This window comes from Hipposideros armiger, unplaced genomic scaffold, assembly GCF_001890085.2.
Source record: "Hipposideros armiger isolate ML-2016 unplaced genomic scaffold, ASM189008v1 scaffold_321, whole genome shotgun sequence".
NCBI lineage: Eukaryota > Metazoa > Chordata > Mammalia > Chiroptera > Hipposideridae > Hipposideros > Hipposideros armiger.
The window spans coordinates 1,057,308-1,083,345 of record NW_017731671.1 but is presented as its reverse complement, the minus strand read 5'-3'; the positions used below and the strand labels follow the sequence as shown (position 1 = coordinate 1,083,345).

Genomic DNA, 26,038 nt, shown 5'->3' with positions numbered 1-26,038 from the left:
GTCTGACTAGGGTACCTTTCAGTACCTCTCTTTTGTCTTCTGAATCTTAACCATTTATACATTGCAGTGCAAATATTTCTAAAGATCAACTGCTCAAATTAAGGGCAGTTTTTTATTTTCCAGGAAAAAAAAAAAAACAGGCTGTGGCTTAAAAGGATCTCTGTATCAAAGAAAAATAAAGACACTGTGAAAAATGCTGAGTATCCTATTTTCTAATTTTCATTTATTTACTCCTCAAACTCTAAGGATTAAATCTTTTTCTCTTCCCCGTTGCCTCTATCTTATACCATTATCTTATACCATTCTCATCTCAGTTTGAACTTCTAATTGCCTCTATTTCTGAAAAGCTTCAATAAGATGCTAAAAGTATTAAGAAAATTCCGAAACAGGCAGGATCAATACAAACTATACTACAGAGGGTGCCAAAAAAATGTATACACATTTTAAAAAAGGAAAACTGTATTAATTGTAAAACTGTATACCGATAACAAAAGATGAATACAAGTCACGTTTGACTTCTGCAATTACAAGAGGTGCTCAAAGCGGTTACCATCAGCATCCAGACACTTCTGATTACAGCGAACTACTGCTTGAGCAACATTGACCAAAGTGTCCACTTGTACGTATACATTTTTTTGCCACCCCCAGTATTTTTCCTTTAAATACCCTGGTACCAAATATTAAAAAAAAAGAAAAAAATCTAGAATATTTTTAAAAGCAGTAGTTAAAATCAAGCTGTAGAAAATCCATTATTTTAGACTGAAATTTTCTTGGTGAAGAGTAATCAGTTACAAAAACATCTCCAAGACTGATGATACACAGTGAATGGCCAATGAGTAATGAACAACTTTCAGTAACCTCTAAGCACTGTCTCCATTTTTTTACCTTTCACTCACTCCACAAACTCAATGCACACTGGCTTTGGTTCTAACATCTCCCTGGAAGCTTCTCTCCTCATTAAGTCACGAGTGATCTTCATTGCCAGTCTAATGGGTGCTTGTTAGACCTTTTCTTCTTTGACTTTTCTGCAACTTGACGTGCCTGGCCGTTCCCTCCGTCTCCGTTTTTTGTGAGACCCACTCCAGCTAGCTCTTCAGCTTTCCCTTTGTGGGCTTCTCAGTGAACTTTCTCTGGCCAGAGGGTAAGTATTTTAGGCTTTGCTGGCCACACAGTCTTTGCTGACCATGACTCAACTCTGCACTTGCAGGGCAAAAGTGGCCACAGACGATGTATAAATGAATGAGCATTTTGTGTTCCAATAAAACTTTATTTATGACACTGAAATACAAATTTCATATCACTTTCATTGTCGTGAAACATTGTTCTTTTATTTTTTTCCAACCATTTAAAAACATACAAGCAGTGACTCAGATTTGGCTCGAGGGTCATAGCTGGTGATTCCTGTTTTGACTATCCCCTCAATCAAAGTTGCAAGACAGCAGCTGAATTTGGTCATGAGTTGGATCTTTAAAAAAAACATCTTAATGTGAAGATGTGGCCTGCACCCTGGGGTACAAACTCTCCCATGCTTAGGCTTTAACTATCAGTTACGTAACAAATGTTGCCCAAATCACTCACAATCTCTAACTCAGATCTCTTCCACCCTCCCCTGACCCTCAAACTTGTTGTTCCCCAGCTCCTCACCCCATTATCTCCTGGCTCAAGGAATGGAATCATCACCCAACCATTTGCTCAAATCAGAAACCTGGAAGGTGTCTTAGCTTTTGTGCTTCCCCCCACGCACCATTACCCAATCAACATTAATTAAATTCTATTGAACAAAAGCATCTCCTTAATTCATTCCTTCCCCGTTACCACCGCCACTCCTGACCAGGTGTAAGTCCTCATTACCTTGCATCTGAAGTACTGGGTTGAAAGTCATGATGTTATTTTTTTCTATGTTTTTCATTGCAAAAATTCGTCATGAGTTTTCCAACAACCCAATATTTTGTGCCCAGCTATCTGAGCCACACAGCTTATAACACCTCACATCCATTCACTCTCTAGAGGCAGCCAGTTAGTTCTATCTCTGAACAAATGGCTCCCACCACCATGTTAGAACACAGAGGTGTCTCTACAAGGTGTGAGGGATACCACAGGTGGTTTGTTAATTATTTACTTGGGAAAAGAAAACCCACCTCAAATACTAATAAATTAGAGCAACTCAAGGTTATCCCAACCACCAACAAGCACTCATTGTAATAAGCCTTCTGAAACAGGTTCGGAAGACAGCTGTGGCCAATGCGCTACAATGGTCCATCAGCCCAGGTATGCTGATGCGAAGGTGCTCTCAGATGTGTCCCAGTGGGGTAAAGAACATGAATTACAGCTTTGGGCAATAATATTTAAAAATTTTAACCTCCCCCCGATGTTTAACCCTCCCAGAGGTGACACAGGTTCAAATTTCTTGACCAATCTGGCCTCAACTCCATATGGTCCATAGAGATGGATCTCTATTCCTTTCCATAATGTGGTGCCCATTGTAGGAATTGCAAATCCCTTTCTAGATACTGTATTTCTACTAATGCAGCTTAAGGTCAGGTTATTTTTTATAAACCAGTCATTTCATACTGATAACTCCCATTAAGCCAACCATCACCGTAACAGCTTTTTAACAAGGCTAAATTGCTATGTCCAAACTCCTCTATTACATGGTCTATTTTTATAATCGTTATCTTATCCTTCATCCCTGTTAAATCAGATATTAAATCAATCCCCCAAGCGCTTTCAATTCTAAGTCTAATATCCAACAAAGGGGGCTATTAGCTTCTACCTGAAGTGCTTTTTATTTGTTACCTGGGCAGCAGGCCCAAGTCTAGTCCATGTTTTCATATAACCTCCAATAGAAATCCGTCCTGTTCTCTCCAGAATTCTCACTTTTTTTTTTAATGATGAAGATAAAGAATATATAATCAATCTACTTTTTCTCTGAAATATGGGCAAATCTTACTTCAGTCCTCGGTACAACCAGAGATTTGGCACCAACACAGTCTTTTCTTTTTTCTTATGGGGTCTGTGGGGGAAAGAGGGGAAGATGGAGGGTTAAGGGGAGATGGCCTGAGGGAGGCATCATCTTTGGGAAGAGGCTAGGACCCAGAAACATCAGCTGAGGGACGAGAAAAGTGGGCTTTAGAGCTCCTAGGCAGGCTTTTAGAAACAAAAATGAAGATGTGGCTGTAGAAAGGAGCCAAAAGTAGTAAGATCAGGGTCTCCCGCTACTTATGGTCTAACACACCCCAAGAATAATTTTTATTTTACTCCCCATCGACTTCCTGGTTTTAACAATTAAATCCCTTAAGGAGACCCAAAACAGGCTCTCAGCTCAATTTAAGATTATTTTACCTTCATTTTTTTTTTTTAAAGATTTTATTGGGGAATTGGGGGAGGGAACAGCGATGGGGAATCGGGGAAGGGGAACAGACAAGTTGCTGTCCTTTTGTTCTTCACTCTAGTTGTGGAGGACGTTGCTTCACTGGCCCATGTTGGTATTATCATTGCGTTCTTCCTGGCTGAGGCAGATAGGTTGCCAGCCATTGGATAGCCGCTCAGGCGGCTCATGAAAGTTCACGGCAGCTGCCAGCCAGCCCCACTGCAGCCTACGCCGTCACCGGCAACTGACAGCAGCCCAGCTCCAGGTGGAGCTGTTGTTCACCATCTTAGCTGTGGAGGGCAGTGTCACTGGCCCATGTGGGATCCGAACCGGAGGCCCTGCTGCTCAAAGTTCGTGCTCCCAAGCAACTCTTAACCAACAAGCCACTCAGCTGGCCCTTTACTTTCATTTTTGATGGTGGGATGGAGATGGGTGGTGTAGGGTGGGGTAGGGAGAGTATGGAAGCTGAGGCTGCATTCCATTTTTTGGTAGGTATGAGTAAGACACCATCTGGAAGGACAATTTGATAGTAAATAGAAAATGAAGTTTGATTTTTAAGACTTCGGCAGAGGAAAAAGAAATGTGTTTCTGAGAACAAAGCTGGTACCAAAAAGAAAAAGATAAATCTGAGAAAGAATGCCTTAATAGGTCTTCAGTTTTCCAACAGAAACACCACCTGCCATACAGAGCAGCTTGTTCCTATGGCCCAGCTGGTACCTGGCTTCATGAGTGTTACCAGGCCTAACCACCATGTCTCAGCAGCCACAGGGCCTGGATTTTCCATGAAAATGCCAATTTTCTCATCTGTTGTGCCCATCAAACACCCAAAAGTCGTATAAATATAAATACTTATGTGTCCCAATCCTTTCTTAGACAGTATGATGGTTTATAGAAAACATGAACATTGTATACTATCAATAACTCTATTTCTATGGTAAAGTATAATGTATATTTTGAACAAGTAATTTACAAAGATACTTCAAAAATAAAGCCTACTATGGGCTGAGAACTGGCTGAAAGTACAAGGAAAGAGCACTATTCTGTTTAATTAATTAAGATAATTATAACGAAGAATGGCTTCTTTCAGTTTATTTTACAAACCACTACAAAGTCCCAGACTACATTCTTCTTTTGACATGCCTTTTTATTAGAAATGAATTACAGTAATGTCTAGTCATCTGAGAATTTGTTTTCCATAACTAAATTTCCTAAGAAACGAGCACTTCTCTATTAGTCTTCCAACACTGTGTGACATGCTTTGGTCTGGTAGCCCAACAGAACAAAATAAAACAAAACTATGAGAAAAAAAACAATCATTAGAGGGCCTGCCATCAAGCCCTGTCCTCTTCATCACCCTTGTCTTCCCAACAAGCATCACAGTCACATCTGATTCTCTTCATCCAGGTCAATGGTTCTCAACCTGGGATAAGTACTGGGATTACCTGCAGAGCTTCTCAAAAATACATCTGCTGGAGCTTTGACCTGAGACCAGGAAGGCTTAGGAGAAGGCCCAGGCTTGTGTATTTTGACAAGTCTGTGTAAATGATTCTAATGCATACACTAGCTGAGAAGCACATATTTAAGTGGGCAAGGATAGGAACTAGAACATTGGTCTCAAGGAATTAAGTCTCCTAAGGGAAACTGACCAAAAGTATGACCATCACCAGACAAGTCTGCATAATCAAAATTAACGGAAGAGAAAGAACTGAAAACACGTAAACCATTAGGTGGAGCGTGACCTGAGGGACATCTGCTTCTTTCTACACACATCGCTATTTCGTAACAGTTAAAATGCATTATCTTTTTAAAAAGCATGTTCCAGGCTCCAGCTCAGAAGACAGTGTGACCATCCTAGAGGTAACACTCCATTTCAGACTCAATGCACGTCATAGACCAAGATGGTTAACAACTGTCTGTAAATGAGGGGCTAATGTTTAGTTTCTGTTATTGTTCTAAGAAAAGCTTTGAAAAGGTTCAGTTCAAATTCATGACCCATATACTTTCAAAACAAGGTATTATTTTTTTCCTAATCTCTTTTTTGCTTCCTAAAAAATTTAAGGCCACTACAAACACCATTACAAGTACTTTTAATTTGTTATTACTGCTCTTTAGTGGCTGCAAACAACCACCCTTAATTACCCTACACCCACTCTCACTTATCAAGTGGATTGGAGGCCGAGTCAGCAAGGGTGTAAAATCTAAACACAAAAGGTTCCAATGACTTAAAAAGGAAAAAACAAACCAAAACCAAAACCAAAAACTTACCTTTGGTTTTTTGTTCCGTGACCTGCAAAATAGATGAACAGACATAAGTAAATGAGATCTGCTTTCTAATTTGGTATTATAAGGCCACTTTAATTCCCATAACTCAAGCAATTCAAGCTATCAGATCCACGGGCATAGTTAAAATCCAGACAAAGAAGCTGGGAGTCAGTTCAGACATTCTTCCAAAGTTAATGGCCATAATAACTTACATGACCATCATTATGAAGGACATTAAAACAAAAAGCATTCCACTTGCATTAAATGATGAGGTCCTTGAACCAGGGATGCTGTTTGCCGTTTTGAGTGCCTAGACTAGAGAAAGCAAGTAGATGTGGCCCAGAAACTAAATTAGTCATAGAGACAGAAAGATTCCCCTATGAGTGTGGATGCAAACACTTGACCTCCTCAAATCTAAAAAGCAAAAGCTCAGGTAGAGTCCCATCATCAGAGGTATCAGGGGTCATAGGAAAGCAGAATTCAGAACCAAGCCATGCCACTTCCTGGCTGTGTGAGCTGAGTTTTCTATTTATCTGTTGAATGGAGATAATAATAGTATCGCCCTGCAAATGGCTGTTGTAAAGATTAAACAGATATCCTATGCTCAATAAATGTTTGCTATTTTTATCAAAGTTTACAGCGAAAGAGTGAAATTTGTAAACTGTGAACAAATAAAGACTGCTTTGTTAAAAAGTATTTCCTTATATAGTAACTGATATATCTATGGAAGTGATTAACCTAAAAGTTTGCACGTGCTGAATGTAATAATTGGTTTTTGGAGAGTTTGGAAATGATGATTAGGACCCACATGAAAAACTGTTTCTGGTATAAAGAGGGGAAAATAAAGGAGGGCACATAATTATACATGCCCTGTAATATTAAAACAAAACCACAAAAGGTCATGTATTAGAAAAACCTCCAAAGAAAATGCTCCAGGATTCCAATAGGGGTTAGATTACATGATTGAGATCCTGGGTAATTTTGACCCCCTTTGCCCAGCTGTTAATCTTCCAAAGTATTTTTATATTGGTTCTCTGACTTTTATAATGAAAAGGTTCATATACAAAAGAAAAGGTATGGTTATTTTTGACTGGTAACCATACTAAGCTACTGCTATGAGTGTTCATGAAAACACGCTCATCTTTGGAGGGTGAGGTCCTGTAGCTAACCAGCCCGTTTCACAATGGATTCCAGCACACCGATGCCAGACAATGAATCTGAGTTAAAACAATCTACTTGTGTGACCTCCTGGAGTGTTTCTTAAAATGCTCGCCTGAAAAGACAAGCTAATTCTACCGTATTGAATTTGTGGTAGACAGCTAAAATGAATGTGCTTCCCAGGACTAATTGTTACAGATCTCAATTCAACTGTATAATTTTTGTATAACTCCACTTATCCAAGAATGAACTGATTTGTATCCACATACCAATCCCTTAAGGCAATTTACGGTTTCTACCATTGTAAATATTTCTTAGAATGCCATTTTGAAGATCAGTTATACAGGAAGTCAAAGCCTTCCCCAATTGCAAGTGACAAACCCAAATAATGTCAAATGTGTCTTATAATGTGGGTTCTGTTAAAAGAGCTGTCCTCCAGACGGTGGAAAGCTGGATGATCAAAGCATGTGTTCTGCCAACACTAAACAATGGTCCTTTAGCAGCACCAGCCTAATGAATGCTAATGGAATCCTTTTTTGACACCTCTCTCATGAATGGAAATCTAACAGTTTACTCAGTGATGGCTCCAGAGAGAGCAAACTGCCTCAGCCATGTAACACAATGGAAAAGGCTCTTGCTTAATTTCTGCATGGAAATAATTTAATTCAGCCTGAAATGAAAGTCAATTCTTCAAGAAAATTATGTTGCCAGCACTCATTCTTAACCATTCACTTATTAAACAAACATTTTTGAGTGACTCTTATGTACCAGGCACTCACTCTCCTAGTTACTGGGAATACAAATAGAAATACAACCTTGAAAAACTTAGCGAAGTGGTGATTAGAAAGCAATGGGCTAGGCAGCAAGAAAAGTCTGGAAACAACAGGCACCACCAATGTTTGCTGACTGACTGACAGAGTGTCCGCATAACAGAGCCACTGGCATAGTCTCGACAATTCTTTGCATCATAGCACATTTGATGCCTTCTAGCTGAGGTGTCGTCTCTACAATAAAGTTGGAAATACTAAGACAATCACATGATAGGGTTTGCGTTCTCGGCTTAAAACTGCTAAACCACAATTTCATTCTGAAATTTCACAATGGTTCAGTTTGACAAAACAATACCAGCGGCCATGTGCTGGCCTAGATCCTGTGTCAGCGGATCCAGAACAATTTTCGAAAAAAATGATTAAATTTTTATTGTTCATAATTAACCATTTGAAATTTTATTTATGATTTTCCTCTTTGCCATAACAACTTCTTAACCAGTTCTTGATGCAAATACAAGCACCCAGAGATCATCCAGCTGAATCAACGACCTTCTCTGCATAAATCATCCCAGTCCACTCTTAACTAAATCCGCACCATCTTGAATTTTAATCCTTTTTCTATTAGTGGGAGCCACGATCAAGTTTACAGATACATACCATAGTCATCATTTCTAGACATTGATATTTTTCAGGTTAAGAGAGCACTGTTATCTAAGTGAGAACGAGGGTGGACCGTACATCTCCTGATCAATTGCTCTATTGGGCATCTAATTACCAGCCTTTGCTCAAGTTCCTCACTGTATAGTCTATTAACCATCCATCTGCACAGACTTTAAAATCCAATTTTTGTACCAGTTTAGCTGACGACACATGAAAGCTCTAAAGGAAAGAGAGCCTTCACCGAGGTTCACTCTCCTATCGCTCCATTTGGAGGTCAGGGTGTGCTGGGCACAGGGCAATGCCCACACCACCCTGTAGCTGGTAGAGCTGCTTATCTGCAACCTCAATGACGTGGAATGTGGCTGCGTACCCAAAAGGAAGTATAAACAAAGCCCCTGGGTCATTATCTGACAACTTTAGTCAGATTCCTTACTGTCATTTTAGGTAATTCTCACAAGCTCATGTTACAAGCAACACATGAGAAGCAGGTACTGAGACAGCATGAAGATGTGATGGTGAGCACACCACTATTAATAGAAACAGAGACACAATTAAAAGCAGACAAAATCTTAAAACAGCACAGCAGTCTACTAGAGCACCAACCAATAATGACACTCATTTTTATTAAGTCATGAAGAAAAGATAAATCACATTTCATAGGTTTAATGTGGCAGGGGTAGAGGCAATCCAATTCAGAAAACGTTTCCAGTATTGTTTTTAATGCTAGCACTCATAAGGGATCTAATTTCAATGATTCAGAAAAAGGAGCTATGGGAAACGCTCCAGCGAACAACGCTGGGAAAACCTGCGGTGTCCCTTTTTCCTTCCATTGGCTTGTGTTCCACTGCCTTGAGTCTGTTCTAAATCTAGAGTTCCCGCTGAGTCTTTTTAACAGTTTCCGCCTCCCTGGACTTAGCTTCAATAACCTGGGACCATAGCAGGGACCCTCAAACCTGCCTTTCACAGTGGGGCCCTGCTTCCCAAGTGCTTCAGGGAGTGGCAACAAGAACTGGAATCAGATCACTTTGCCTCCAAAATAGGATCAAAGCTGCCCTGCTGGGCCAAAGCCCAAGTCAGTGGGGGCTGGAAAGAGCGGCCAGGTGGGGAGAATGAGATCAGACGAAGTCGAGGGCAGGGGCGTAATCTGCAGCAAAGGGCGCAGGGTAGGAGGGGTCGAGCAGCTCTGCTCCACAGCCCTGCCCCACAAGCACTTCAGCTAAGACTTGACAGTTGACAGCTGTCAGCCCTACGTCTTCTTTTCTTTTAGCATCTTTATCCTTAAGCAAATTCTTCAAAGCTGGGCAATGCTCTCTCCCCCAGAGCACGAAGCAGGCCCACCAGGTCCTCTGCCAAGGAGGTTTCTTTCTAACATTATCCAAAGGCAGGCTCATATAAGTGACCAAAAGGAGAACAGCAGGGCAAACTCCAGCAACTCTGAAAAGTTATTCTATGAGCTTAAGAAAACGGAGATTAATTAGGATACAAATAAGGAAATATGACAAGAGTTCAAATGTGTGTTTGGTAACTGTCTTGCCTTTCTCAATATTGTTTACTGTTGTTTCATAAAATCAGCTGCAGCCTTATTTTAATAGACTTAACTGATTAAACCCACCTTCTGAGTGGCTTCTTTTTTCTTTTTATCCTCTTTCTTCCTTTTCTTGTCTTCCATTAACTGTTCTTCCCTTTCTTGCTCCTTCTCTCTGTTAAAGTAATGTCATACCAGAAGGTTAAACATCTGTATTTGAAGCAAAACAAATGCTTGTAGATGGTGTGCAAAGCAACATTTCATCTCTGTGACTGAGCAGAACACAGTACTTTACTTAAACTACGAGGGTGCATAAAACTCATCATTTAGTTATCCCCATGTTTTGGTTTGTCACTCCTTTTGCAAAACATGACATTAAGTTTGGCTTCAAAGAAGTCCATTAAAGCGAGTTTTCATAACATCTTCCTAAAAGCCCATGAAAACACACATACACACACACACCCACACCCACACCCACACCCACACCCCCACACACACACACACCATTAGTGTATTTCCACTCAGCAAAGAGCCTGATGTGAATTTAAGAGAACACCCCATTGGCTTCCGGCAATATTCCTCAGAATAACACAGAATATATTAATTCAATTACGGTACACAGGTATTTTTCACAATTTAGGTGTTTCCCACGACATCTTCAGGGTGGTAAACATAATACTCTATGTTCTATATCTTGTGTATGTAAGACAGGTACTGGGTGTCCTAATAGCCACGTATTTTTTATTGGGTGAGCTCACAGTTGCATCCTTCTGAATTAGGACAATCAGATTTGCTCCTCTCAATTAAAATAAAAATGATACACAATAATAAACATTCTAATTGAGAAAATGTGTTGAATCTTAAAAAAAATAATGTAATTTATACTTCACATTTAAAATGTAATATTTATCCCAATTCATTACAAAATATATTCCAATACATATCCTAATATACATATAGAAAGCTGCCAACTTTCACTGTATGTATCAGCTGGGGAAAATGCATTAAGCAACCACTGGTGTCACTTTAAAGCTCAAGGCAGGAGACCACAGATGCCATGCTTATTGAATTTAAGAACTAGAAGGAGAGGCAGCAAACTAGTTCCCAGTTCTCCAAAGTACTGAACAGATATTGCCTGTGGTACTTGTGATTTTAGGGAATCAACACATCAAATCTAGGGCGTCACAGAAATCATCTAGAAAAACTTAAGTTACAAGTCAGACAAGTTAAAGAAAAAAATTTCATAAACAGTTACAGATGTGGCAAAAATCACCAAGACAGTTCCGGAAGGACTCAAGTTTGGGGAGTAGAAATCACGCAACGTATCTAGAAGGAACCGAGGACCAACACAGAGGCGTGCTCTCATGAATAGGTAATTAATGCTTTACTTACAGGAAATAAGAACTGAACAAAAAAAAAACAAGCGTTTTACCTACATGTCAAGTTTTCAGCGGCTCTATCCACACTCACAAGCATGGGCTTTTCTCCTTGTGTACCTCTGCGCATAAATATACAAAAGCCTAATGTGCACAATTCATACTCTACGTGAAAAATTAAAAAATACAATCACTAAAGAGGTTTTACCGAAACGTCCTTAGGTTTAGACTGGATTTCTTTGGAGTCAGTTTATGTGTACACCAGTCTCAGCAAGGAGCTCTTGGTGGAAATCCACTTGCAGCCATGCATAACTTTAAGAAAATGAATTTACAAAAATTGGCAAGATGGATGTTGACCATCTAAGGTAGGATGACCACAGATCCTGTTATATTTGGCCCTAGAGCCTCTTGCTTCCTCTGGCTACAAGTAGAAGGAGAAGATGGGGTTCCTCGTGACCCAGTTACTGTAACTTGGTTTCCATATTTTAAAGTGCCACTGACTACAGGCAAAGAGCAACCACAGTTGGGGTATCTCCTATTTAATATTCAATGCTTTAAAAAGCATTAAGTTGCCGTTTTTCTAAGTCTATTCTAAAATGAAAAGCTAATTTAAAAAATGCAATGAAAAAAAAGCAGTGAGTCCTTAACAAGACACATTCTTAAAAAATAGCTAACCTTTTCAAATATTTTTTTCCTATAAACAGGTAATTCAGGGAAAGAGACTGAAATTCATGTTCACTACAAGCAGGTTTGTTTCCAAAACAAATATTTTTCAAAGCTTTCCAGGAGACAGGCTGTGCTTTCACCCTGATCTTTTACTGTGTACACTGTTAGAATCGAGTCTTCTCTTTCAATTTCACTTCCTTAGGGAGAATTTATTTTCCCAAACCAAACCTGACTTAAAAATACTGCCATTCACTTAAGAAATGGTTCAAATAGTGTGGGGTTCACCTCCTAATTCAGTTGTGCTCTATCCTGGCTGCACATTAGCATCATTTTAGAGTTTTAAAATATCCCTATGCCGAGTCAGAGCCTAAGCAGGGTGAAGAGTGAGGGCACCCATGCAGGGAAGGCATCTAGGTGGTGGAGATGCGAGACTGATTACTACAGAGGGACTGATCGATAAATATAGTAAGGATGATAACTATGAGGTTTTTCACTGTTGAAAAAAGAAGTTACCAAATAAAAAGAGAGAAAGCTCAAAAGAATCCTGTGGAGTTGGATCACCATTAGTTACCTGCATGACTCATGGTTTTTCATAAACTATAAGCTACTTTCCTGTTCATCACTTAGCTATCTCGGTTATCAGATCGACTGTCACAGTCAGTACCACAGTGCTTGTGTCCAAGCCATCCTTATTTTACTTAACATGGCCCCAAAGCGCCACAGTAGTGATGCTGGCAATTTGAATATGCCAAAGAGAAGCAGTAAAGTACTTCCTGTAAGCGAAAAGGTATGTATAGGAAAAAACATAGTATATACAAGGTTCAGTACTATCCATGGTTTCAGGCATCCACTGGGGTCTTGGGACATATCCCTTGCACATAACGGGGACTGCTGTACACGTACATACATGTACACACACACACACACACACACACACACACACACACACACACACTTCTTTGCTCTGTTACTGAGGGGGCTTGGAAACAAACAACACCCAAACAGCAATGAACACATCTAGCCCCCAGATTGTGGCTTCTGAATACCATTCCTCACTTAAAAAATCCAGAGTTCTTTGGAAAAAGTGCTAATCTGGGGGCCAAGGTAAGGAAAATGCAAGATGGAATGCTTGTTTGCCAAGAAACAAAAAAATGCTCAACAAACGACAGGACACGTCCAATGGTCACAGAGGCCAATCTGAAGGGCCTCTTAAAAGCCAAATCTGGGATGACACGAGCATAAAAATAATGATAGTAACCGATTATAAGCCACTGTATAAGAAAAAAAAAACCCAAAAATACACTAGTCCATCATGATAGAAATAAGTAAATGAATAAATTGAAAATGGAATATTCACACAGTTTTAAAGTGCCTCCCCATAAAAAAAACCAAAAAACTTATTAACTAGAAAAGAACAGCTTGGCAAGACACCACTTTCATCAACTAATGTACGTGAACATCATCAGCAACGAAAAAAAGTGCAATTATGACTTACTTGGATATCACCCCGAGAAAACAGACAATCCCAAAGTAAGAAGCATTTTATAAAAATAACTAGTATGCAATCTTCAAAAGTTTCAAGGTCACATATGTCAAGGAGATGGCGGAGCTGTTCTAAACAAAAGGAGACTAAAGAGACACAACTAAATGCAAAGCGTGGTCCTTTTGCTACAAAGGCCAAGACAACGAGGAAGGCAAATGTCAAACCCCGAGGAGGGGCTGAAGAGTAAATGGTAGTAATACACTAGTGTTAACTGTTGTTGGCTGTGTGTGGTTATGCAGGAGGATATTCTTGTTTTTAGAAATACACTAAAGCATAGGGGGAGGGTTGCTGGTGATGGGGCATTGGATCAGCAACTTATTCATAAATGATTCAGGGGAAAAGTGCATGTTTTTTTAAATCATACTTGCAACTTTTCTTTAAGTACAAGATTGTTTCCCTCCCTTCCAAAAAAAAAATTCTAAAAAATTAACATCAACAAAACCATTACCCCGACAGTATCCCAGATCAAGTATATAGGAATCTCTGCAGATTTTTAAAAGGCAACCCCCACTTCCCCACCCCCACCCAAGTGGTCCTATCATGTAGCTAGGACTGAGAACCAATGCTCTAAATTCTTGTGTTTAAGCCTAAACTTTAAAACATTATCTATTTATACCTCAAAAATCAAACCTCCCATACAGCAATCAAATACAAATAACTGCTTCTAAGACTGAAGGCAGGAGAAATCATTCATATTCTCTCCCATCTCTAAACCCACAGCTAGATGCGAGTGCAAACATTGTAATCTGGAATACATCTGAATGGTAAAAGCCAAAACTACTCTTACGGCAAGTCTCAAGTCAAGACAATACAACAATGTTATCTTTTTTTCAAATAACCATTAGTTCCAAGATGCATAAGTGACGTGTTTTTTGAGCAAGGCAGCCCTTGAATGAAAGAGGAAACAGCCAGTGTCCACCGGAGCAGGGCAAGACTCGTGTTCCACACGCTCAGAACACTGAAGAGCAGTGATACTGATGTCCCTACTAACCTGCTGCATGCGCCACACGCCCAAAGCCTCCCAAGGCCCGAGACCATGCAGGTGATGGAGGAGTTGTACTATCCAGATGGCCTCTCCCTACAACGGACATTCAAGGCCACTCAGTGCAGCTCCAATGTCCACACTTTCCCTCATCCGTTCTGCAGACCTGACATAAACACTTTCCTCCTTCCTTTTTGTTGCCAGTCACACCTTATCTTGCTGTCAGGTCCTGGCTCAGCATCCATCTACTTTAAGGAAACCTTCCTTGTCAACTCTGATTCCTAAGAAACTCGCCCTCCTCTGTACACCCCACGTGTGGCCTTGCCTCTTGCCTGGCCCTCCGAGTCCCAGGCAGGTGCTGGCTGTCACTGGCAGCATCAAAACACATGAAATGACTTTTCTGTCGTGTGGCTCTGTGAAGCAAAGACTGGTTTGGGGCCTGCTGTGTTTCACTTCCCCTCTACCAGCGTGCTGAGGAAATGATCTCTTTATTGGGAGCCTAACAGGAGCCAGGCAGCAGAAACAAAACCCAGGGCCGGCTTTCAGTTGGGGGGCTTACATTCCAGCAGGAGAGATAGGCAACAACCGCACAAGACACACAACAAAGTATATGTGTAAAACATACACTTCAGGTGGCAACAGGTGCCCCGAAGAGGACCGGGTGGGGTAAGCTGATGGAGAGTGACAGGCAGGAAAGAGGGCACCATCTTACATGTAATGGTGGGAAAAGGCTTCTCTGATAAGGTGGCCTCACTGAGGCAAGGGCTTTGTGCATGTCTGGGAGACAGCATTCCAGATAAATGTGAAGGAATGAGACTGGTGTGTGAAGGAATAAGGGAGGAAGTGGTAGAAGGGGTCAGACAGGTAGAGGGGGCTCTCCTTAGAGTGACTGTGTTTTTCAAATTAACCGGGACACGTCTTCTGACAACTGAATATGGAACCAAACTGGGACTGGTGCTTGTACACGCGCCCTCACACACATGGAACCCCAACATCTCATTCTCAGCTCCAATCTCAGCCCATGTCTCCCCCCAGGTGTCAACGTTTAAAGAGCTCCTGCTCCTGTCCTCACAGGTGGCTGGCATGCCTCCCCTGGAGCACCTATCACGCTGCAGGGCAGCGAGCCAAGTGTTTGCATTTGGTACCGATGAAGTCTCTGCACACACCCTTCTAATCACATGTACTGAGCACAGATATCAGGAACACAGTGGGCCCTCCATGTGAATGGTACAGAAATGCACGATTACAGCAAGTGGCACCTCTCTATCCCTCCCGGGGGACATGTGTTCAAAAGAAAAGCCTCAAAATGGCAAATTAAATCATTTCACAAGCATACACTGAGTTACTACTAGGCACCAGGCACTGATCTAAGCACTGGGATATAACAGGGTGAAAGGGACAGTCCCTGCCCTCAGGGGGTTGACATTCCAGATGGGAGACAGACAAACCAAACAAACACAAAACTCCAGGAAATCATTACAAATGCCTTGAAGGAAATAAAGCCAAGAAAGGGAGTAGAGAAAGTAAGCAAAAGGGAAGGGACGAGAAGAGGGTGGTCTACTTTATATAAGATGTTTACCGCAGGCCTCTGAGGTGTTGACATCTGACTAGAGACCTAAATGAAGAAAACTAGCTGGGAAATGAGTGGCCGACCAGGTGGAGGGAATAGTAAGTACAAGGCTCTGGAGATGAAAAAGTGCTTGGTGTGAACTTGGGGCTTTATTCGCGGGGGTGGAGGGGCATACCCCCCTCTCCCTCACCTTCCTCCACAGCAAATACCCTACATACACCCTTCAGAGTTTTCTGCATTTACTTTGTAATAGTCCTCACTCGGAAAGAGCTGGGCATTCTATTTCTTAAAAGCTCCTCTTCTGCCTCATTCATTCATTCATTCATTATTTCAGGGCCTACTTGATGCCACACACTGTGCTGGAGGCCGAGAATTCAGCAGCAAACAAGAGGAAGTGTTGCTTGCCCTCCTAGAGCTCGTAGTTAACTTTTTAAACGGCTGTATCTCACCTAACCACCCGGACAATAGCTTCAGGGCAGGAACCTCCATTCTTCCTGCTCTGCCCTCCGTCTTTACCTGCACTTGGGGATACTCCGAAGACAGCTTTGCAGTGCCTTTGGTGTTTGGAAAGAACCTTGGATATGTGAATTCATGGCTTGTGATTATACAGGTAAGAGAGCAACTTCTTGCCACTTCTTGCCGCAAACTAGAATCATGACCAGCGGTTCCCGAATTCAAGTGCCTAAGCCCTTCATGCCTCAAACATGGAGTGGAGGCAGCGCTGATGCTTTCTTACTAGAAAGCGGTCATCACCAATAGATTGACTGGAGTGAAAAGATTATAAGAATCTTAATTCAGCTCGACAGTCAGAACTCATCTTGACAGGAAAATGTCTCCAGATGTAAAGAGATCCTTCTTTCCTTTAAGGTGTGGAAAACTGGCTATCATGGCATCAAAACCTGATGCTGACTGGTCAGTAAGTTGGTGGTGCCTTTGGTCCCAGTTCCTAACCAACCTCACACAACTGAGGTAGACAGACCTGAACAGATACAACGGATCCATCCAACATGTGAAACATGCCAGAAGCAAACCAACACCGTAAAAGAATACATCAACAACTTGGGTAAGTCTCTAGGGAATTATGGTGAGTGACAAAAGCCAACCTCAAGGGTTACATACTGTATGGTCCCATTTAAATGACATTTCTGAAATGACTAATGGTTGTCAGGGGTTGTGTGTGTGGGGGGATGGGGGATGAGGTGGAGTGACGCAGGTGTGGTTATAAACAAGGATGACACTACTAATCCTTGAGGTGATGGGACTGCTCTGTACCTTGATAGTGGTGGCAGTTACACGAACCTACACATGATAAAACTGTACAGAACTAAACACACATGCACAAATAAGTACAAGTAAAACAGGAAATTAAATGAGATCGGTGAGTTGTATCGACATCAGTAACTTGTTTATGACATGATACTATAGTTCTTCAAGAAGATACCACTGGCGGAAACTGGGTGAAGGGTACATGGCATCTCTGTTGTGTTATTTCTTAACTGCACAGGAATCTACAATTAGCTCAAAAAAAATTTAATTTAAAAAGAAAGCTTCCAACACTGACTTATCTTTTAGTCGTCTGTTAAAAATTTTTTTCAAGGACTTCTACTTTAAACAACTTTTTAAATAGCTCTTTATAAAAGTCACATAAGAGTCAAAAAGAATTTTAGAAATTGTTTAGTCCTGACATTCACAGAACACATTTCCAAAAATATTCTACAATTTATACTTCACCCTAACACGTTCAAATTGTTATAGTTTTATCAATCAAGATTCCTTGTCTTACGTATCTTAGATATGAGATCAATGTGATACAGGGTTATTTAAAATGTTCCTCTACCACATAATTCATAATATAATTCTTTTACTGAAAATTTCAGTGACATAATAGTAATAAAAGCTATTATGTGACTTTGTGGAGGACACGTGCATCAGCTCAGTCAACTCCAATTCCAAGCCCCTTCTGGGCTATTTCTCAGACTCCCTTACGACTAGAGATTGTGATATGATTTATGTTCTACCAATAAGCTGCGCTCGTGTGTGACTTTAAGAGAGAACTGACAGGTGCAGGGCATCCACCCTCTCAAGAAGCATGGCAAAGGAGATATGGTACTGGAACAGACACCTGTAACAGCAGTTTCCTGAATGCACAGGAAGAGGAAACAGCTCCCCTGGGGCTCCCTGTTCCGTGATGTGGTCCCCAGTGATCTGAGATGGCTTCATCATTTAATAGATCCCTGGTACCAGTGAGAGTGCACTCTACTTTGTGCACACTAAGAAATCAGTCCAACACAGATTTATATAAGATTCCCAAAGCACATCTAATATACGTGACTTGTACAGACATTTATTTCCTTAGCAGACGATTAATAATCACAATTTATCAGAGTACGAAAATAACTAGACATAAAACCATTAACAATCACAACCAATTAAGGATTAATGGTATCACACATATGTTTGGGGTGAGGAAAATTAACAAAAGGAATACAATGAAAAGAGTTAAGTGCTTTAAGTATCCATTTAGAGTGTTTTTAATTAAAAATGCAAAAAAGATAGCATGTTGGAATATATCCATTCAGGCAGAGGAAATTACATAGTAGAGTACACCAAATAAATGTGTTGGATTTGTTCTTAACATTTTTTCATTTGTTGGGTCTAACTGAGGGAATTTAATGGGATGCTAATGTAATCTGCACATGATATTAAATTAGCAGACAAGGCCAAAATAGCACTGAGGCATAAAAATCATTCTAATACTGAGTGGCTCACAGAAAGAAAAATTTAACACAGCTCCTTCTACAAATGGATGATCTTTCTACCTGAAGTTGTGTAAAGCAATGCTTCTCAAACTTTAATGGAAATCTTGCTAAAATGCAGATTCTTAAGTAGGTGTGGGCTGGGACCTACAATTTTTTATTTCTAATAAGCTGTTGATCCCTGGATCTTAGCTTGAATAGCATAGGTATAATGAACTTGGTTGGTTCTTTCCAAGAAAATATGTAATTGTAGTAATTTCTCCAAGGATAAATAACATCATTAATATCGAGCTTATGCCTTGTTATTCCCACCTGTGTTTCAGTGCCAAATTACAGTGTAATCTTTACAAAGATATATTAAAAGGCAATTCAACAACTCATGTAGTACCAAATATGCATGGAATTCCATTGAAATGATGACATTAGGAATAGCTAGGACCAAATCTGTACATGCAAAAAAAAAAAATCTGGATGTAAGGCATCAATAGTCCAAAGGAGTACCATCGACTGTGTGCAGATGTCAGAGATGTCGAGCACGTAAAAGGATGCAGGCTCCAGAACCAATGAAATATGTAAGACTTCTGTACACATAGCCTCTGACTCTAAGCTTCCCATAATTCCCCAGTTTCTGTATTTTGAAACACAGGCAAAGAATAGGCTTATTTGGAATTACTCAAACCAAATGAAGATAAAATATTTAAAAGAACTTAATTTCACTTTCAGAAGTTCCATGTGACATAACCAATGACTTGGTGGATTTCAGGGTTAGAATGGTGCCTGAGGAACATCGAATTTGAAACCACTCTTGTTATGGTTTATATACTCTTGCCAGGCAGTGCAGCAACCTCTAACAAAGGAAACTCCAGACCCTGCATCGTAGTGCAGCTGTGTAGGAAGTTCTTTATATTGCCTTGGAAACTGTCTCCTTATAGCTTCCACCCACTGGCACTATGCCTTCCTTTGAAGACAGCAAAGAACAAGTCTTCTAAATATTTGCAGTCATCTATCATGCATCTCTGAGGCCTTCTCAGCCCTGTCAAACAATCCACATGTGATCTGGATTTCTAACCCCTCCTCACTGGGATCATTATCCCAAACGTGTTTCAGTTTCTCTACATTCATCCAATTACCAGACAAGGCTGTACCTCATACAGAAGGCCTGCCACTTCCTTGTCCCTGACAATATGCAACAGCCCATAATGTCAAAGAGCCCGTCTGCCTTCTTGGAAATCACATCTTCTTGAATCACAGCCCATCCAACACCACTATTTTTCACAGTACCTCTAAGTCAGTTCTCCACGACCGAATGCAAGATCTTACATGTATCTCTATTAATGTCCTCTGTGTCAGACTGTCAACCTGGTATCACCACCTCCTATAGTCTTCCGTGCATTACAAGGAAAGGCTTAGAACTACATTTACCAGAATCCCATTCTCATTTGTTCTAGGTTAGAGGTTGCCATACAGAGATGCCTGCCCATTTGAGATTTGGAAGGCAGAAATAAGTCAATAATGTTTGAAAACAGTTGCAAGCAGACACATAGGCATTACCAGACAGGACTTTCCATTTTTACAGTAGTTTCAGATGGACTAAAGCCATAATGGAACTAGACAGCCGAGATCACTACTTTCCTAGGAACCTGGCCCTCTAATTTCCTCAACAATAACAGTGGCCTCGCTGAATTTTTTCTCCCAGATTTTCTAATGCTTGTGTGAGCCTTTAATTCCCTATATTAAAACCTTTCCTTCTTTTTTTAAGATTTTTATTGGGGAATTGGGGGCTGGGAATAGCTCTGGGGAATTGGGGGAAAGGGAACAGACAAGTTGCTGTCGTTTTGTTCTTCAGTCTAGTTGTGGAGGACGTTGCTACACCGTCGCCAGCGACGGCAGCCCAGCTCCAGGTTGAGCTGTTGTTCAGCATCTTAGCCATAGAGGGCAGTGTCACTGGCCCTCATATGTAGGATCTGAACCGTGGCAACTGGCATCCCAAGCCAGCTCTTAACCACCGTGCCACCCGGCCGGCCCAAAACCTTTCCTTTTTGAAAAATATAATAGATTCTACAAAACAAGCTACCAGAATTAATACATGACTTTATTTAGCAAGGTTGCAGGATACAAGATCACATATAAAATTAAATCTATGTACTAGCAACAAACAATTAGAAACTGAAAAAAAGTATAAATTCTATTTACAGTATCATCAACACTTATGAAATACTGAAATACTTGGGAACAAACCTGACAAAAAATGTGCAATCCCCACACATTGAAAAGTATAAAACACTGCTGAGAGAAAAATTTAAAAACCTAAATAAGTTGCGAGATATACCATATTTATGGATTGGAAGACTAAAAAGATGTCAATTTTCCCCAAAGTAATTTATAGATTCAAAACAATCCCTATCAAAATCCCAACATTACTTTATTTGTAGAAATTGACAAGCTCCTTTTAAAATTCTTAAGGACCCAGAACAGCCAACAACTTTTTAAAAAGAACAAAGTTGTAGGACTTCCACAACCTGACACCCCGGCTAAGACACAGTAATTCAGTGTGATACTGGCACCAAAACAGACAAAAAGTTCAATGGGCTAGAATACATTCTAGAAATAGACCGACAACTGATTTTTGAAAAAGGTGCAAAGGCAATTTGATGGAGAAAGGATAATCTTTTCAACAAATGATGCTGGAACAACTGCATAGACATATGTAAAAGAAAAAAAAAAAGAACCTCAAACCATACCTTGTACTATATATATAAATTAACTCAAAATGGATCATAGACTTAAATATAAAATCTAAAACTAGAAGAAAACAGGAAAGATAACATGTTTTCTTCTAGGAGAACCACAATCCATGAGAGAAAAAGATTGATAAATTTAACTCATCAAAATTAAGAATTCATGCTCTTTAAAAGATATTACAAGAGGACTGGTCGAGTGGCGCGTTGGTTAAGAGTTAGCTTGGGACACCAGCTCTCAGCGGTGAGGCCCCGGTTCGGATCCCACATGAGGGCCAGTGACGCTGCGCCCTCTACAGCTAAGATGGTGAACAACAGCTTGACCTGGAGCTGGGCTGCCATGAGTCACCAGTGATGGCGTAGGCTGCAGTGGGGCTGGCTGGGAGCGGGCATGAGCTTTCGTGAGCTGCTATGAGCAGCAGTCCAATGGCTGGCGGGCGACTGCCTTACCCAGGAAGAGCGCAATGATAATACCAACATGGGCCAAGTGAAGCGATGTCCTCCACAACTAGACTGAAGAACAAAAGGACAGCAACTTGTCTGTTCCCCTTCCCCGATTCCCCAACGCTGTTCCCCTCCCCCAATTCCCCAATAAAATCTTTTAAAAACTAAAATAAAATAAAATAAAAATAAAAAAAGATATTACAAGAATGAAAAAAGCTGCAGACTGGGATAAAATATTTGCAAATTACTTACCTGATAAAAAATTTATCTAGATATACTGTATAAAGAACTCTCAAAACTCAATAGTAAGAAAACAAACAACCCAACTTTTTAAGTGGCTAAAAGATTTGAACAGACACTTCATCAAAGATATCCAGGTTGCAAATAAGCACATAAAAAGATGCTCAATATTATCAGTCATTAAGAAAAAACAAATTAAAGCCACCATGAGATGCTACCACGTGCATACTTATTAGAATGTCCAAATATAAAAAGAGTGGCCATACCAAGTTATGGCAACTGGAACTCTCGTGGTGGGAATGTAAAATGGTACAACCACTTTGGAAACATTTGGCAGTTTCTTAAATTGAAACATATGACCCAACCATTCCAAGCCTAGGCATTTACCCTAGAGAAAAGAAAACATACGTCCAATACAAACACTTCTAAATGAATACTCATAGCAGCTTTACTTGTCATAGCTGAAAACTAGAAACTACGTAAATTGTGCACCAGCAGATGAATGGATAAGCTGAGGTATAGCATACCACGAACTATTTAACTGCTCAGCAATCAGAGGGTTCAACTATTGATACAACATGATAAATCTCAAAATAATTATGCTGAGTGAAAGAAGCCAGACACGAGAACTGTATGTTCTGTTTGTATAAGATTCTAGAAAACGCACACTAATCCACAGTGACACAAATGGGATCGGTGGTTACCTGGGGGTGGGGAGGGGCAGGGAAGGGTGGGAAGGGCTGCCAAATGGGCACAAAGAGACTCTGGCGATAAAGGATACATGCATCATCTTTTGTATACATAGTTCAAAATTTAGTGTCTACTGAACATGCCAAATATAAGCAGTTTATTATATGTCAATTATACCTCAATATGGGGCTAAAATAAAAAAGGAAAAGAGGAAAAAAAATCTTTCCTACAAAGAATACCTCAAATGGCCTGTTTTCCTGACAGCCCTGACTGATACACCAGCACAAGTGAGATCTTTTTATCAGTTGAAATTTCACCCAGGGTGTGCACACTGTTCCCTAAGATGGCAAATCTTTAAATCAGAGCTTTTGCATGGATAGCATTCCTACAATGCGTGTAAAGTTTCATTTTTAAATGCGATGAAGTCTCCTATAAAAGAAAACTTACTAAGTCAAGCGTCTGAATTTTTAGAACTTTACCTTTCCATTTCATTGCTCTAACACTCTGGGTCCCCGTAAACCACGGGCATCTTCACGGGATTTTCTCGTGAAGTTTCATTCGATTGGTAACACCTACATGGTGTGTTTTTGTTCTACCTCTGAATCAAATCTGCTATTTTTTCAACCATTCTTGTGGTTTTGCTTGCCTGAAACTAAGCTTCTGCAAGCTCAAAGGACCCCTTAGGTCTTACAGTGCTAAGATCTGGTGAATATGTCTTTGTTAACACCATCTCCCATCTTAATCCTGAAAGTACTTCCCCCATACACTACAATTAGTATGCCACGCTCCTAAGACAGCCTGAAATTAGGAGTAGTTTTATAAATATCCAAACGGGCTACACAACAGCATCATGATGAGGGCTCTACCACATACTCTAATATTTATATCCTGGAACCACTAAAAACTATGTTTAAACCTTAAGGGCTACAAAAACCCACAAAAGGCAGGGAAGCACTCTACCCTTAGCACACAATAGCAAAGACAATGAAAAGAAATGAGGTAGAGAAGTCTAAGCCAGGGTTTCAGAAGTCACTACAGAATAGTGATGAAATACAGTTCCTCAGCAGAAAAGAAAATGTCCATCAATTAGAACCCACAGTTGCGAGGCATGTGTTATTTAGAAGAACTGACAACGTAGTAAGTCACGGTACACAGTAGGGCTGCTTTCGTTTTTATGTTGCTTCTTCCCTTTCTTTGCCTGCTTCCATGCATGGTCCGATGCAATTATTATGTTAAATGAAAAAACAATAGTAAGTGACATTTGCAATCAGTCAGATTGTTAGCAATTCAACCAAAATTACAGGAAGTGGAAACTCCATTAAAAGGCAATTAAAGCCAGGCACGTGACTGTAAGGGTGGATGGTACCAAGTGCATCGCAGAGTCGCTCAGTGGCTAAGACCGCAAAATGCCTGAAGTGCTTTCAACATGTCTATCCGCACCACGGCCTCCTCTGAGAAGGGGCTGATTTGGAAGCCTTGATCAGAGGTTCAGATTCCTGGATATGCACTCCCAATGGAGACATATGGAAGGCTCTGGGAGGTCTGTTGCCCACCAACACGGGGGAAGGGAGTTGGGAAATGCGTGCCCTCAGCTGGGAGCAGTTACCACCAGGTTCTGGCCCCTTCTCTCTCACCGACCAAACCACTTTCTCTCTTGGGGCTACACTTGCACACATAAGAAATGGGGCTAAATAATGTGCATGGGAATCCATAAAAGCATTACTTAAATCTAAGGAACGAAAAAAAGAAGAGAATTCAAACAATATTTCATTTGGCTCTCCTCTGACCATGGCTAGGGCCAATGCATGAAGCATGCTGACAAAGATGCAGGCCAAGTCGGAAGGGCACTGTCATAAGGCAGCCCATCAAGGAAAGGGGTTTTTACACACCTTTCTAGATCTGTGCCTTAAGAAAAACACAAGCATTTTATGTGAGAAATTAAATGGGAGAGATGTGGACTTTCAGAGATCACATGGTATCTACTGCAAACAACGTGTGAGACAGGCAGCGTGTAAGCTTCCTGATTACACTGCCTCACTGCCATTTTATTAAGTTTGTGTCTGTTATTCTAATTTTGGAAACCCTCTGAGGAAGGGTGCTATTTGTGACACTTATCTTGGTATTGAAAAAACCAGCAAGAAGGAAATCAGCTCTGAATTCAGAATTCCACAGGTGACAGTCGTACCCTACTTCTCAATGGTTTTAATTTGTGCTCTATTTTCAGGATAGTAAAAATGGAAAGTCGTGTTCTTGTGTGCCAGCAGTCATCATTTAAATTTAGCAAGCTGAATGATAATAATTGAATTACTCTGAGGGAAATGTATATTTCTGAAAAATAAGCATGTTTAACGTTAATAAGTAACCAGCTACAGAGTAAAGCTAACTCATGAACTTACATGACCCAATTCTTCAACTAAAATTATACACCAATGGGAAAATGACTCAAAATTTAAAATATTACTTATATACAGCCTGTTGGTAACAGCTAAGCCAACACAGTCTGTGCTTAACTCTTCAGGATCAGAAATAGGGTGCCTAACTCCACTTAAGATGATATTCAAGTCTCTATATACAGTTTTGTACTTAATTTATATTTCTGTAACTTGAGGAAAATTTTGAGAATGAGCTACCACTGTAATCTTTAATAAATAACCTCAGTAATAGCTATGTGTAAATATCATGTTTTTCTGAGAATACTTGTTTCTCTTAAACAAGTTATCAAGGTCTTTTTCCCCATTTCCAGTTAAGAATTATGCTTTCTATACATCATTTGAGTCTAGGGGCTCTCTTACAAATGCATGCAGTATTTATGTATTTCTGTGTATTTCAGAACCTTCAGTTTTCCAACATATTCTTCAAGGTTCTTGTGATTCCACCCTCCACAAACCCATACCCAAGCATTGTCAATTACCACAAGCAGAGAGCCCTCTACCAAGGTCACCAGGTAAAGAGAAAATACACAGACTTTGACGTCTGACAGTTTTAAGATCAAATTGTATGTATCTCTGGTCCACTAACGGTGGGAACGTGGGCAAATCATCTGGCCTCTAAGTCAGTTTCTGTATCTATAAAATGGGGGTTATTGGGGTAATACTACTTATCTTGAAGAGTGGTTGTGTGGATTAGAGATAATGGCTAAGGATAATGAGAGATACAAACAATGAGAGACAGAGATAATTAGAAATAACAATGTTCAGGGCCGGCCGAGTGGCGCGATGGTTAAGAACTCGCTTGGGATGCCAGAGGGCCCCGGTTCGGATCCCACATATGAGGGCCAGTGACACTGCC

The 26,038-nt window shown here is 40.4% G+C and overlaps 1 protein-coding gene across 4 annotated transcripts in view; it reads right to left on the bottom strand.

The window, feature by feature from the left end:
- TNRC6B (trinucleotide repeat containing adaptor 6B) overlaps positions 1 to 26,038 on the bottom strand; it is a 198,918-nt gene that overhangs the window by 52,478 nt on the left and 120,402 nt on the right. For all 4 annotated transcript variants that reach the window (XM_019660594.1, XM_019660595.1, XM_019660596.1 and 1 more), the window contains 2 exons: positions 9,833 to 9,920; positions 5,636 to 5,657 (listed from right to left, as the gene is read on the bottom strand). In XM_019660594.1, coding sequence (XP_019516139.1) covers positions 5,636 to 5,657; positions 9,833 to 9,920 — 110 coding nt within the window. The remainder of the gene's footprint in view (positions 1 to 5,635; positions 5,658 to 9,832; positions 9,921 to 26,038) is intronic.